The 15,203-nt window shown below is 38.6% G+C and overlaps 1 protein-coding gene across 1 annotated transcript in view; it reads right to left on the bottom strand.

Moving 5' to 3' along the window:
* Window positions 1-345: 345 nt before the first annotated feature.
* The window catches only part of KIF27 (kinesin family member 27), a 91,845-nt gene continuing 76,987 nt past the window's right edge, over window positions 346-15,203 (bottom strand). The window contains exon 19 of the mRNA XM_089913058.1: window positions 346-3,979. Within this exon, the coding sequence (XP_089769184.1) occupies window positions 3,495-3,979 (485 nt within the window). The 3' untranslated portion in view covers window positions 346-3,494. The remainder of the gene's footprint in view (window positions 3,980-15,203) is intronic.

Below are 15,203 nucleotides of genomic sequence, written 5' to 3'. Positions count from 1 at the left end.
ATATGTGTTATCAATCTAATCAAGGCAGCCTGCAGCCTGTTATATCTTTAAATGTAAAATATACATAATGAATATTTTAAAAAATTCCAGTGAAGTTGAGAGAGGAATTGTAGACATGAATGGACACTGAGCTTTCATTATTCATACTCCAGGTGCTTTATAAAATCACAAGTATGTCCCTAAGGAAATAAATGAAAGAGCAAAACATGTCACACTTGCTTTTAATGCATGAGAATTTGTGTTGACTATAGAACTAAACTCCCACTAAGGACTTGACTTCTTAGCAATTCATTCTAAGACTTAGTATGACACTTTGTTTTAAAATATAAGACGCCCATTCTTAAATAAGCATTTATCACTTTATTGACCTGGACTATTACAAACAAGCTAATGGCAATAAAGTCCACATTACTGAAGATCATATGTATATTTTTGCTGACTCCTTGGACACTGAGTTCATGAAGATATGAAGAACTAAGGGGGGGGAAAAACATTAGCAAAGGAAAACAAACATTAAAGCACAAAAGCACCTTCACTGATGTCCTTGCCACCCATAGTTCTCAGACTCATAGAATTCTCCAACTCTGTTATCTACAACACTCTGGAGTTAGGGGAAGAACTAGTACTTTATGGAGGCAAATATGTTTCTTTCCAAATGCTCTGTTATAGGTGGAAAAAAAATAATGAACAAAAAAACCCCCACAAACATATTTCATATACACGCAAAAAGACAAAATGTTTAGACTAAGGAGAGCATGTGAAACAGAGGGTAAAGTTATTACTAGTTAATGTAAAAAGAATTGTACTTGCCTTGGGGGAGATGACAATTTTTCTTTCCTTTGTGACTGCACTGACTAAACTAGAAAGACAAGAGGTTCACTCCCAGAATATATTATCCAGGACATGATTTATATGTTTGTTTGAGTAGTTATATGAAATCTATCATAGCATATAAAGGATGTATGTTTAACCAAAAGGAAGAAAAAAAATTGTACCTTTGTTATTTAGATGTCAGTTCACATTTGCATTATCAAATCCACTCATTGTTGGTTTAATATAAATTTTCTTGCTTTGTTAGTGAGCTGGCTTTTAGAAAATGTGTTTATATTTCCACAGGTAAAGCAAATATGTGTCAATTTCTTGGGCAAGCAGAATTCCAATGTCAAAATACATTCTTATATGAATTATTTCTAAATTATTACTTAATTTTATAAGGAACTTAAAATTAGGGGCTTCATTAATAAATATGTACATATTAATAAATATATGATTGCTGTGCTTTGCTAAGGCACTGGCCTTTTGCCATTGTCTGTCTGTCTATCTATCTATCTAAAACACACATTATATACAATATATATATTAAATACATATCATACAAACCAAAGGCAAAAAGAGAAAACTAGCTGAAAACAGGAATCTGACTTCAAGTAGTCCCTGTTAAAAAAATAAAATCTCTAAGTTGGTTTGTAAATTTGTTGGTTGAAACAGTTTCTCATTGGGCCGAAGTTATAACTTGTGGTTCCGTTTCCAGGTTAAGTCCACAGAAGTCTATTTAACCCATAATTCAAATGAGTTTTAATACCATACTTAAGAGATCTAGAAACTATTCACCAATTTAGAAGTTTGTTTTGGCTTGGTTTTCTTCTCCTATAGGAACTGTTTTTTACCAGTAAGACCAAGGAACCCTACTTCCTAGGGGCTAGAAACTAGAAAAGGAAAACAGTCTTTGAGCACAGGGCAACAGTCTGGGTCTTAGGTAAGATGGTCAGGGTCAATAGCAACAAAAGAAAGAACAAAAAAAACTTAGTATCATGTAGGAAAAGTTGGAGTCAGTAATAAAGTGGGTTACTCTCATGGAGTAAGCTTCCATAAATCAGGGTGATTTTGCTACTGCCCCCCAAACATTAATTGGTTTAAGAAAAAACTTTATTTTACAAGCAAAAGTTTGGAAAAGTAACAAAAATAACAATATAAGTAACAAAATCATACCTCTGGTCATTATAATGAAATGTTTTCTGTGATTGAAAACTACGATGAAAAATTTGTTGGGCAAAGCAATGTTTAGTTCTTAATTCCAAACTGAGGTTTACATTATATAATAAGATTTAGACCAAAAATATCTTGAAGAAAAAATTTCATTTACATATTTACAACCCCCGTGCAATCTGGGCGGCCTGTGTACAGGCCTGACTAACCAGGTTGTAAAGGAAAAAAATCTCAGATTAAGCCCATCAACTTATTAGCTAAAGATCCTCTGGCTAGATGTCAAGCTTTATAGGTGTACTCCATATGACCAGATACCTTTTCCTTGATATGTTAGAATACCTTAGTGTTATTCTGTCCTTGTTTCCCTATTCCATGGAACTGTATTCATTTCTCCCAATTTTAGTAGCATAATGAGAGATATGCTGAATAGATAGGGCAAGAGAGAGATGATAAACCTATATTCCAAAATATTAGCAAACCAATAATATAATACTCTAAAAGCAATTCCAGAAAAAAGAGCAGAGACTGTGTTTAAAGAGTCAAGAATGATCACTCAGCCTCTGAGGAGCATAAATTAACCTTAATCCCTAAACCTAGCCAGTTGCCTTAGCCCATAGAGTGCATTCTGGCACAAATTTTCAGCTGTTTCAGCCAAAAATATGCAGCAGGTGACTCTCTCTCTGATATAAGCAATATTTAATTGTTTCTTTTTTTTTTAAAATAAGATGTTGGGGGTAGGAGTTTTAGTAATTTATTTATTTATTTTTGCTGTGTTGGGTCTTCGTTTCTGTGCGAGGGCTTTCTCTAGTTGTGGCAAGTGGGGCCCACTCTTCATCGCGGTGCACGGGCCTCTCACTATAGCAGCCTCTCTTGTTGTGGAGCACAGGCTCCAGATGCGCAGGCTCAGTAGTTGTGGCTCACGGGCCTAGTTGCTCCGTGGCATGTGGGATCCTCCCAGACCAGGGCTCGAACCCGTGTCCCCTGCATTAGCAGGCAGATTCCCAACCACTGCTCCACCAGGGAAGCCCCCTAACTGTTTTTTAAAACAATAACAAAATATACTTGTATTTGAGAATAACAATATAAATTTATATTATAATTATTGTATTATAACATACTTTTATAATATAACAATATACTTAATAATATACTTTTATATTATATAATAATATACATTTAATGGATATTTTAGTTTATTATTCTACTCTTAGTTTTGTTCTTCAAATATGCCTGGAAAAAATTTTAAGCAAATTTAGAAGTGGAAACATTTAAATGTTCCATTACTTGATAAAGCATGTGTTTGGTTATTATGGAAATACAAATTAAAACTCCTCAAATATACTATAGAAGATATACATATCCATGGTATACAAAAGGATTAGGGATTACTTCCTCCCCTTCTTCTTTTATCCTGAGGGAACAGCTAGTGAGCTTAAGCTTTAATTTTTAACAGATTAGAAAAAGGAATCTTACCCACCTACTAAATTAAAATTTTTCTTATTAAATGCCTAAGTTTTTAAGTCACTCATTTTCCTAGCTACTTCAATGGAATCAGCAGTCATAGATCCAACCCCAACTCCAAGACTGGAACTTCGTAACAACAGTTCCAAGGCAGAAATCTGACGTAACTCTTTGCGACACAACTTTACACGTGTGACAGTATGCAACTGTGCCACATTTCCTACTGGCTGAATTTGGGGTGTTGGTCGACTGTGAGATTTTGTAAACTGATTGCCATCCCTTTCTGTTTTGGCCTCATTGCTTAACAAATGCCCACTAGTGGGTGCTAAAGAGCTATAAATTGGTGGTAATTCTGTGCCTTCTTCCCAGAGCTTCTGAGGATTTGGTTGTGTTCTTGAACTGCTTGTGGAACTGTCCAATTGTCTTTCCCTTCCACTTAATTTTATACTTTCAGTTCTGGATGCCCATTTTAATTCTTCTGAAACCATGCCTGCTTCTTCTGGGTTCTGTACTCCATTTCCAGCATCATGATCTAAAAATAATCCAAAAAGCAGAAAAAAAAATCAAGAGGTTTCCTCCAAAACAGGTATTTTAATCATGATATCTTAACATAACTACATTATTATCATGCAATATAAATTGTCTTCCAGCTTTTTTTGTTAAGTGACTTCTTTGAGAGGAACAGAAGTGTGAACATTAATTATTCTTATTTCACTTAGAGGCATCTTGCATGTGAATAACTGAGAACTTTCAATTAATAGAACAAAACTGAGAAGTAGTCTTCTAGAGATTTTGGTACCCCTGGAAACACAGAGGTGCTAAATAGGCCTCTCTGGTGCCCTTCCACACCTGCCTCTGCTGGGCTTGCCACTGGTAAATCACATTTCAAATCTTGGTCATATCTCCAGGGAATGTTCTGGGACTTGGCATTATATGTGTGAAAATCTAGTCTTTTTTTTAAATTTTTTTTTTTTTGCGGTACACGGGCCTCTCACTGTTGTGGCCTCTCCTGCCGTGGAGCACAGGCTCCGGACGCGCAGGCTAAGCGGCCATGGCTCACGGGCCCAGCCGCTCCACGGCATGTGGGATCCTCCTGGACTGGGGCACGAACCCGTGTCCCCTGCATCGGCAGGCGGACTCTCAACCACTGCGCCACCAGGGAAGCCCAAAAATCTAGTCTTGATTGAACTCCAAGCATGAGAGCAGGGTTCTTCCGTCTGAATGTACTCGGGGGTACATGCCACTGCTTTCACCATCAAAATGGAAATGACAGCATACCCCTCAGTGGGGACCACCTTGCTGGAATGAGTGATAGGAGTGAGTGAAATTATCAAAGCTTGAGGCCCTCAAATCGTAGAATAGTCTAATATCAAAGACAAAACTTACTTAAGGGAAGTCCATATAGGTACTAGACCTAATGCAAAGAAACAATGCCAACTTTAACATATGTTGATGATGCAATTAGGACACTTCTGGTCCTGCGACAACCAAGTTTAAAAACAGAAGTTGCACACTGGCAGCTCCCAAGCCAAATCTGCCCACAGACATGTTTTACTTAGCCTATAAAATAATATGTGATACAAAATTTAAAAAGTGGAAAGTTTCATATAAAAATATAGATTTCCGGATTTTAAAGAAAATGAGAAAAACTGACAATTTCTGCCTGGCAACAGCAGCTGGAGCAGAGCTGCCCCTGCCAATTTAGACAACTGCTGCAGTCCCACCGCTCACTTTGGCTTCCTGGCTCCTGCAGGCATTTTAGTTTGTGACCCTGGTTTAAAACATAATTGATTTTCTATATAACCGTTAAAAATTGTGAATAACTCTTTTGTACACCTGAAATTTATATAATATCATACATCAACTCTACTCAATAAAAAAAGAAAAAAAGGATTGATTTTCTAGTTTTTAAAATTCTTCTCACAAACAAAAAACTTGAACTAGCAAATGACATAGATCCTCATGTGGAATTAGCAGGTACAAAGTTGATCATAGTGCTCACAGTGGCTCCCCAACTTTGCTGCACATTAGTGTCACCTGGAAGCTTTTAAAAATCCTTTGGCCTAATAACCTATAATGGAAAAGAACCCGAAAAAGAGCGTGTGTGTATATATATATCTGAATCACTTTGCTGTACACCTGAAACTAACAGAATATTGTAAATCAACTATATTTCAATGAAAAAAAAAATCCTGATGCCCGGGTCACAGTGTCTCGGGGAGGGAGCCAGGCATCTTAATTTTTTTTTTTGCGGTACGCCGGCCTCTCACCGCTGTGGCCTCTCCCGCCGCGGAGCACAGGCTCCGGACGCGCAGGCCCAGCGGCCATGGCTCATGGGCCCAGCTGCTCCGCAGCATGTGGGATCCTCCCAGACCGGGGCACGAACCTGTGTCCCCTGCATCGGCAGGCGGACTCCCAACCACTGCGCCACCAGGGAAGCCCCTTAATTTTTAAAGATCATATGAGAAAGAGCAGAGATGGGCTCATTGGAAAGGCTCACTTCCAAGCCCACTTAGATTCCTCACAATATAAAGTTTCCCTCTTCCAGAATTTCAACACCGAAGGAACAAACTAAAGAAAGATTTATTCACCCATAGTCACACAGCCAGTAAAAGAAATTAGGATCCCAACCAGATCTTCTGACTCTAGTATCCTGACATGTAGAGTTTTATAGTGGTTTAAATTGATACAAGAATAGAGTTTTGGGGGACACCTTCAAGATGGAGGAGGAGTAAGACATGGAGATCACCTTCCTCAGCACAAATACATCTGAAATACATCTACATGTGGAACAACTCCTGCAGAAAACCTACTGAACACTGGCAGAAGACCTCAGACCTCCCAAAAGGCAAGAAACTCCCCACATACCTGGGTAGGGCAAAAGAAAAAAGAAAAAACAGAGACAAAAGAATAGGGACGGGACCTGCACCTCGAGGAGGGAGCTGTGAAAGAGGAAAAGTTTCCACACACTAGGAAGCCCCTTCACTGGCGTAGACAGGGGTTGGGCGGGGGGGGAAGCTTCAGAGCCACGGAGGAGACTGCAGCAATAGGGGTGCAGAGGGCAAAGCGGAGAGATTCCCGCACAGAGGATCGGTGCCGACCAGCACTCACCAGCCCAAGAGGCTTGTCTGCTCATCCGCTGGGGCGGGCGGGGGCTGGGAGCTGAGGCTCGGGCTTCGGAAGTCGGATCCCAGGGAGAGGACTGGGGTTGGCTGCGTGAACACAGCCTGAAGGGGCTAGTGCGTGAGGAGAGGGGATTCAGAGCACCGCCTAAACGAGCTCCTGAGACGGGCAAGAGCCGCGGCTATCAGCACGGACCCCAGAGACGGGCTTGAAACGCTAAGGCTGCTGCTGCAGCCACCAAGAAGCCTGTGTGCAAGCACAGGGCACTGTCCACACCTCCCCTCCAAGGAGCCTGTGCAGCCCACCACTGCCAGGGTCCTGTGATCCAGGGACAACTAGCCCGGGAGAACACACGGCACGCCTCAGGCTGGTGCAACATCATGCTGGCCTCTGCCGCTGCAGGCTCGCCCCACATTCCGTACCCCTCCCTCCCCCCGGCCTGCGTGAGCCAGAGCCCCTAATCAGCTGCTCCTTCAACCCCGTCCTGTCTGAGCGAAGAACAGACGCCCTCCGGCGACCTACACGCAGAGGCGGGGCCAAATCAAAGCTGAACCCCGGGAGCTGTTTGAACAAAGAAGAGAAAGGGAAATCTCTCCCAGCAGCCTCAGGCGCAGCAGATTAAATCTCCACAATCAACTTCATGTACCCTGCATCTCTGGAATACCTGAATAGACAACGAATCATCCCAAATTGAGGAGGTGGACTTTGGGAGCAACTGTTGACTTGGGGTTGCTTTCTGCATCTAATTTGTTCCTGGCTTTATGTTTATCTTAGTTTAGTATTTAGAGTTTATTATCATTGGTAGATTTGTTTATTGATTTAGTTGCTCTCTTCCTTTTTTTTTATATATATATAGATAGATATGTATGTATTTTTCCTCTTTCTCTTTCTGTGAGTGTGTATGTGTATGCTTCTTTGTGTGATTTTGTCTGTATAGCTTTGCTTTTACCATTTGTCCTAGGGTTCTGTCAGTCTGGCTTTTTTTTTTTTTTAACTATAGTTTTTAGTACTTGTTATCATTGGTGAATTTGTTTTTTGGTTTGGTTGCTCTCTTCTTTGTTTCTTTCTTTTTTCTATTACTTTTTAATTTTTTTATTTTTAATAATTATTTTTTTTAATAACTTTATTTTTCTTTCTTTCTTTCTTTCTCTTCTTCTCCCTTTTCTTCTGAGCCTTGTGACTAACAGGGTCTTGGTGCTCCGGCCGGGTGTGAGGCCAGTGCCTCTGAGGTGGGAGAGCTGAGTTCAGGATATTAGTCCACCAGAAACCTCCCAGCTCCATGTAATATCAAACGGTGAAAGCTCTCCCAGAGATCTCCATCTCAACGCTAAGACCCAGCTTCATTCAACGACCAGCAAGCTACAGTGCTGGACACCCTATGCCAAACAACTAGCAAGACAGGAACACAACCCCACCCATTAGCAGAGAGGCTGCCTAAAATCATAATAAGGCCACAGACACTCCAAAACACACCACCAGATGCAGTCCTGCCCACCAGAAAGACAAGATCCAGCCTCATCCAGCAGAACACAGGCACTAGTCCCCTCCACCAGGAAGCCTACACAACCCACTGTACCAACCTTAGACACTGGGGAAGACACCAAAAACAACAAGAACTACAAACCTGCAGCCTGCGAAAAGGAGACCCCAAACACAGTAAGTTAAGCAAAATGAGAAGACAGAGAAACACAGCAGATGAAGGACCAAGGTAAAAACCCACGAGACCAAACAAATGAAGAGGAAATAGGCAGTCGACCTGAAAAAGAATTGAGAGTAATGATAGTAAACATGATCCAAAATCTTGGAAACAGAATGGAGAAAATACAAGAAACGTTTAACAAGGACCTAGAAGAAGTAAAGAGCCAACAAACAATGAAGAACAACACAATAAATGAAATTTAAAATTCTCTAGAAGGAATCAATAGCAGAATAACTGAGGCAGAAGAACGGATAAGTGACCAGGAGGATAAAATAGTGGAAGTAACTACTGCACAACAGAATAAAGAAAAAAGAATGAAAAGAATTGAGGACAGTCTTGGAGACCTCTGGGGCAACATCAAACGCACAAACATTTGAATTATAGGGGTCCCAGAAGAAGAAGAGAAAAAGAAAGGGACTGAGAAAATATTTGAAGAGATTATAGTTGAAAACTTCATAATATGGGAAAGGAAATAGTCAATCAAGTCCAGGAAGTGCAGAGAGTCCCATACAGGATAAAACCAAGAAGAAACACTCCAAGACACATATTAACCAAGCTATCAAAAATTAAATACAAAGAAAAAACATTAAAAGCAGCAAGGGAAAAACAACAAGTTACATACAAGGGAATCCCCATAAGGTTAACAGCTGATCTTTCAGCAGAAAGTGCAAACCAGAGGGAGTGGCAGGACATACTGAAAGTGATGAAAGGGAAAAACCTACAACTAAGATTACTCTACCCAGCAAGGATCTTATTCAGATTTGAAAGAGAAATTAAAACCTTTACAGACAAGCAAAAGCTAGAGAATTCAGCACCACCAAACCAGCTTTAAAACAAATGCTAAAGAACTTCTCTAGGCAGGAAACACAAGACAAGGAAAAGACCTACAAAAACAAACCCAAAATAATTAAGAAAATGGTAATAAGAACATACATATTGATAATTACCTTAAATGTAAATGGATTAAATACTCTAACCAAAAGACATAGACTGGATGAATGGATACAAAAACAAGACCCATATATATGCTGTCTACAAGAGACCCACTTCAGACCTAGAGACACATACAGACTGAAAGTGAGGGGATGGATAAAGATATTCCATGTAAATGGAGATCAGAAGAAAGCTGGAGTAGCGATTCTCATATCAGAAAAAATAGACTTTAAAATAAAGACTATTACAAGAGACAAAGAAGGACACTACATAATGATCAAGGGATCAATCCAAGAAGAAGATATAACAACTGTAAATATTTATGCACGCCACATAGGAGCACCTCAATACATAAGGCAAACGCTAAGAGCCATAAAAGGAGAAATCGACAGTAACACAATCATAGTAGGGGACTTTAACACTCCACTTTCACCAATTGACAGATCGTCCAAAATGAAAATAAGTAAGAAAACACAAGCTTTAAATGATACATTAAACAAGATGGACGTAATTGATATTTATAGGACACTCCATCCAAAAACAACAGAATACACATTTGTCTCAAGTGCTCATGGAACAGTCTCCAGGATAGATCATATCTTGGGTCACAAGTCAAGCCTTGGTAAATTTAAGAAAATTGAAATTGTATCAAGTATCTTTTCCGACCACAACGCCATGAGACTAGATATCAATTACAGGAAAAAGTCTGTAAAAAATACAAACACATGGAGGCTAAACAATACACTACTTAACAACCAAGACATCACAGAAGAAATCAACAAGGAAATCAAAAAATACCTAGGAACAAATGACAATGAAAACACGATGACCCAAAACCTACAGGATGCAGCAAAAGCAGTTCTAAGAGGGAAGTTTATAGCAATACAATTCCACCACACGAAACAAGAAACATCTCAAATAAACAATATAACCTTACACCTAAAGCAATTAGAGAAAGAACAAAAGAAGCCCAAAGTTAGCACAAGGAAAGAAATCATAAAGATCAGTTTAGAAATAAATGAAAAAGAAATGAAGGAAACAATAGCAAAGATCAATAAAACTAAAACCTGATTCTTTGAGAAGATAAACAAAATTGATAAACCATTAGCCACATTCATCAAGAAAAAAAGGGAGAAGACTCAAATCAATAGAATTAGAAATGGAAAAGAAGTAACAACTGACACTGCAGAAATACATAGGATCATGAGAGATTACTAAAAGCAACTCTATGCCAATAAAATGGACAACCTGGAAGAAATGAGAAATGGACAAATTCTTAGAAAAGCACAAACTTCCGAGACTGAACCAGGAAGAAAAAGAAAATATAAACAGACCAATCACAAGCACTGAAATTGAAACTATGATTAAAACTCTTCCAACAAACAGAAGTCCAGGACCAGATTCCTTCACAGGCGAATTCTATCAAACATTTACAGAAGAGCTAACACCTATCCTTCTCAAACTCTTCCAAAATATAGCAGAGGGAGGAACACTCCCCAACTCATTCTGTGAGGCCACCATCACCCTGATACCAAAAGCAGACAAAGATGTCACAAAGAGGGCTTCCCTGGTGGCGCAGTGCTTGAGGGTCCGCCTGCCGATGCAGGGGACACGGGTTTGTACCCCAGTCTGGGAGGCTCCCACATGCTGTGGAGCGGCTGGGCCCGTGGGCCGTGGCTGCTGAGCCTGCGCGTCCGGAGCCTGTGCTCCACAATGGGAGAGTCCACAGCAGTGAGAGGCCCATGTACCGCAAAAAAAAAAAAGGATGTCACAAAGAAAGAAAACTGCAGGCCAATACCACTGATGAACATAGATGCAAAAATCCTCAACAAAATACTAGCAAGAAGAATCCAACAGCACATTAAAGGATCATACACCATGACCAACTGTGGTGTATCCCAGGACTGCAAGGATTCTACAATATACGTAAATCAATCAATGTGATAAACCATATTAACAAATTGAAGAAGAAAAACCATATGATCATCTCAATAAGATGCAGAAAAAGCTTTCGACAAAATTCAACACCCATTTATGATAAAAACCCTCCAGAAAGTAAGTATACAGGGCACTTACCTCAACATAATAAAGACCATATATGACAAACCCACAGGTAACATCATCCTCAATGGTGAAAAACTGAAAGCATTTCCGCTAAAATCAGGAACAAGACAAGGATGTCCACTCTCACCACTATTATTCAACATAGTTTTGGAAATTTTAGCCACAGCAATCAGAGAAGAAGAAGAAATAAAAGGAATCCAAATCGGAAAAGAAGAAGTAAAGCTGTCACTGTTTGCAGATGACATGATACTATACACAGAGAATCCTAAAGATGCTACCAGGAAACTACTAGAGCTAATCAACGAATTTGGTAAAGTAGCAGGATACAAAATTTAATGCACAGAAATCTCTTGCATTCCTATACACTAATGATGAAAAAGCTGAAAGAGAAATTAAGGAAACACTCCCATTTATCACTGCAACAAAAAGAATAAAATATCTAGGAATAAACCTACTTAAGGAGACAAAAGACCTGTATGCAGAAAACTGTAAGACACTGATGAAAGAAATTAAAGATGATACAAAGAGATCATGTTCTTGGATTGGAAGAATCAACATTGTGAAAATGACTCTACTACCCAAAGCAATCTACAGATTCAATGCAATCCCTATCAAACGACCAATGGCATTTTTCACAGAAATAGAACAAAAACTTTCACGATTTGTATGGAAACACAAAAGACCCCGAATAGCCAAAGCAATCTTGAGAAAGAAAAATGGAGCTGGAAGAATCAGGCTCCCGGACTTCAGACTATACTACAAAGCTATAGTCATCAAGACAGTATGGTACTGGCACAAAAACAGAAATATAGATCAATGATACAGGATAGAAAGCCCAGAGATAAACCCACGCACATATGGTCACCTTATTTTTGACAAAGGAGGCAAGAAGATACAATGGAGAAAAGACAGCCTCTTCAATAAGTGGTGCTGAGAAAACTGGACACCTACATGTAAAAGAATGAAATTAGAATACTCCCTAACACCATACACAAAAATAAACTCAGACTGGATTAAAGACCTAAATGTAAGGCCAGACACTATAAAACTCTTAGAGGAAAACATAGGCAGAACACTCTATGACATAAATCACAGCAAGATCCTTTTTGACCCACCTCCTAGAGAAATGAAAATAAAAACAAAAATAAACAAATGGGACCTAATGAAACTTAAAAGCTTTTGCACAGCAAAGGAAAACATAAACAAGACGAAAAGACAACCCTCAGAATCGGAGAAAATACTTGCTAATGGAGCAGTTGACAAAGGATCAACCTCCAAAATTTACAAGCAGCTCATGCAACTCAATATCAAGAAAACAAACAACCCAATCCAAAAATGGGCAGAAGACCTAAATAGACATTTCTCCAAAGAAGGTATACAGATTGCCAACAAACACATGAAAGTACCCTCAACATCACTAATCATTAGAGAAAGGCAAATCAAAACTACAATGAGGTATCACCTCACACCAGTCAGAATGGCCATCATCAAAAAATCTAGAAACAATAAATGCTGGAGAGGATGTGGAGAAAAGGGAACCCTCTTGCACTGTTGGTTGGAATGTAAATTGATACAGTCACGATGGAGAACAGTATGGAGGTGCTTTAAAAAACTAAAAATAGAACTACCATACGACCCAGCAATCCCACTACTGGGCATATACCCTGAGAAAACCATAATTCAAAAAGAGTCACGTACCACAATGTTCACTGCAGCTCTATTTACAATAGCCAGGACATGGAAGCAACCTAAGTGTCCATCGACAGATGAATGGATAAAGAAGATGTGGCACATATATGCAATGGAATATTACTCAGCCATAAAAAGAAATGAAACTGAGTTATTTGTAGTGAGGTGGATGGACCTAGAGACTGTCATATGGAGTGAAGGAAGTCAGAAAGAGAAAAACAAATACCCTATGCTAACACATATATGTGGAATCCAAAAAAAACAAGGTTCTGAAGAACTTAGGGGCAGGACAGGAATAAAGATGCAGATATAGAGAATGGACTTGAGGACACGGGGAGGGGGAAGGGTAAGCTGGAACAAAGTGAGATAGTGGCATGGACATATATACACTACCACATGTAAAACAGATAGTGGGAAGCAGCTGCATGGCATAGGGGGATCAGCTTGATGCTTTGCGACCACCTAGAGGGGTGGGATAGAGAGGGTGGATAGAGGGATCTAGGGACCACCTAGAGGGATAGAGAGGGAGACGCCAGAGGGAGGAGACATTGGGATATATGTGTATGTATAGCTGATTCACTTTGTATAAAGCAGAAACGAACACACCATTGTAAAGCAATTACACTCCAATAAAGATGTTAAAATAAAAGGTAAAAAAAAAAAAAAGATGAATGGTTTTACTAATGTAATTGACCACATTGTAAATTATATATTTACAAATGTATGGTATAACACACAAATCTAATTAATGCATTTAGTATCATATACATTCATCAAATTTTTATTGTGTCATAAACTTGTGCCTCCAGTGTAACGTCTTCAAAATATTATATATTTTATAATTAAGTTCATAACTTTTGCTAAAAAAGAATTTTCTTTCTCAGTGAAATTCAATTTAAGCTCTGAAATGAATGATATGTAAGTATTTTTATATTCAAACAACAATCCTCTCCAAAGAAAAGAAACAATAATTAAATTCTTCTAATTATGGCTAAAGCTGAATTTAAAGAGTTGCTTGGATTTAACGAAATAAGAATTTATGTCTTAAATTGTGTATCTTTCAAGACTTTTATGCTTTGTTTTGGGATAAAATACAATATTATTCAATTAAAAAAAGTATAGAGTTTTAAATACTTAAACAAGTACACAGACTGCATGTCCATATATACTGATTTTATCCTCACAAAATGTTAGAAAATAGATGCACTGTGACAGAAGCATGACCAAGTGCTTTTAGTCTTTTTGGTCACTTTTTAGAAGTAACCAAGATATTTTAGTCAAAAGATTAATTCTTTTGCTATTTGAAAATGCTAAAAATATTCAAAGCAGATAAAGTCTGGTAGGCAGACAATGAAAAGACTACTAACAAAACCCAATCAACTGAATACCAAGACAGTTATATATTAATTAGGATACTGATTATTAAGCATATAATACAGTTTAGGGAACTCAAAATTTGATATATTTAAACTGCTATATTTTATAAATCAAACAAGTCTTATTTAATGTCATTGTATTGGAGCTGCATTTTGAGGTAGGATATAGTACAAGCTATATCACCAATATGATTCCAAATGAATTTTTTTAAAGCATAAGGAAAACAGTGAAAAGAATTATGCTGAAATGTTAATAGTTGTGGGTAGGATTATGGGTGGTCTTTTTCTGATTTTTTTCTATATTTTCAAAGTTTTCTATAATGACTATGTATTACTTTTTATAGCCAAAAAATAAACATATTTAAGATGGTTCTAGGGGATATAGCAAATTAGCTGAGATAACATCTTCAACATTATTATTTTTAAGACTAGACTTCCAGGAATTCCCTGGTGGTCCAGTGGTTAGGACTCTGAGCTTCCAGTGCTGGGGGCCGGGGTTTGATCCCTGGTCGGGGAACTAGGATCCTGCAAGTCACGTGGTGCAGCCGAAAAAAGAAAGAGAAAGACTAGACTTCCCAGGTCAGTTGGTAAAACAGGAGTTATGCTCACTTTACACATCTCCAAGATTATTTAGCTTTTTTAAACTTTTTATATTTGTTTCATTCAAGAGCATGATTAGGATCCAGGTTTCTTTCTTTCTTTCTTTTTTAATATTTATTTATTTACTTATTTTATTTTGGCCACGCCGGGTCTTAGTTGTGGCACATGGGATCTTCGTTGCTGCGTGCGGGATCTTTAGTTGCGGCAGGCTGGATCTAGTTGAACCCTGGCCCTCTGCATTGGGAACGTGGAGTCTTATCCACTGGCCCACC

Source organism: Delphinapterus leucas, chromosome 6, assembly GCF_059928025.1.
Source record: "Delphinapterus leucas isolate spDelLeu-1000000601 "Yukka" chromosome 6, BTC_Dleu_Yukka2, whole genome shotgun sequence".
Classification (NCBI taxonomy): Eukaryota; Metazoa; Chordata; class Mammalia; order Artiodactyla; family Monodontidae; genus Delphinapterus; species Delphinapterus leucas.
The sequence above is the reverse complement of the archived record's forward strand: the minus strand, read 5'-3'. Positions and strand labels throughout refer to the sequence as shown.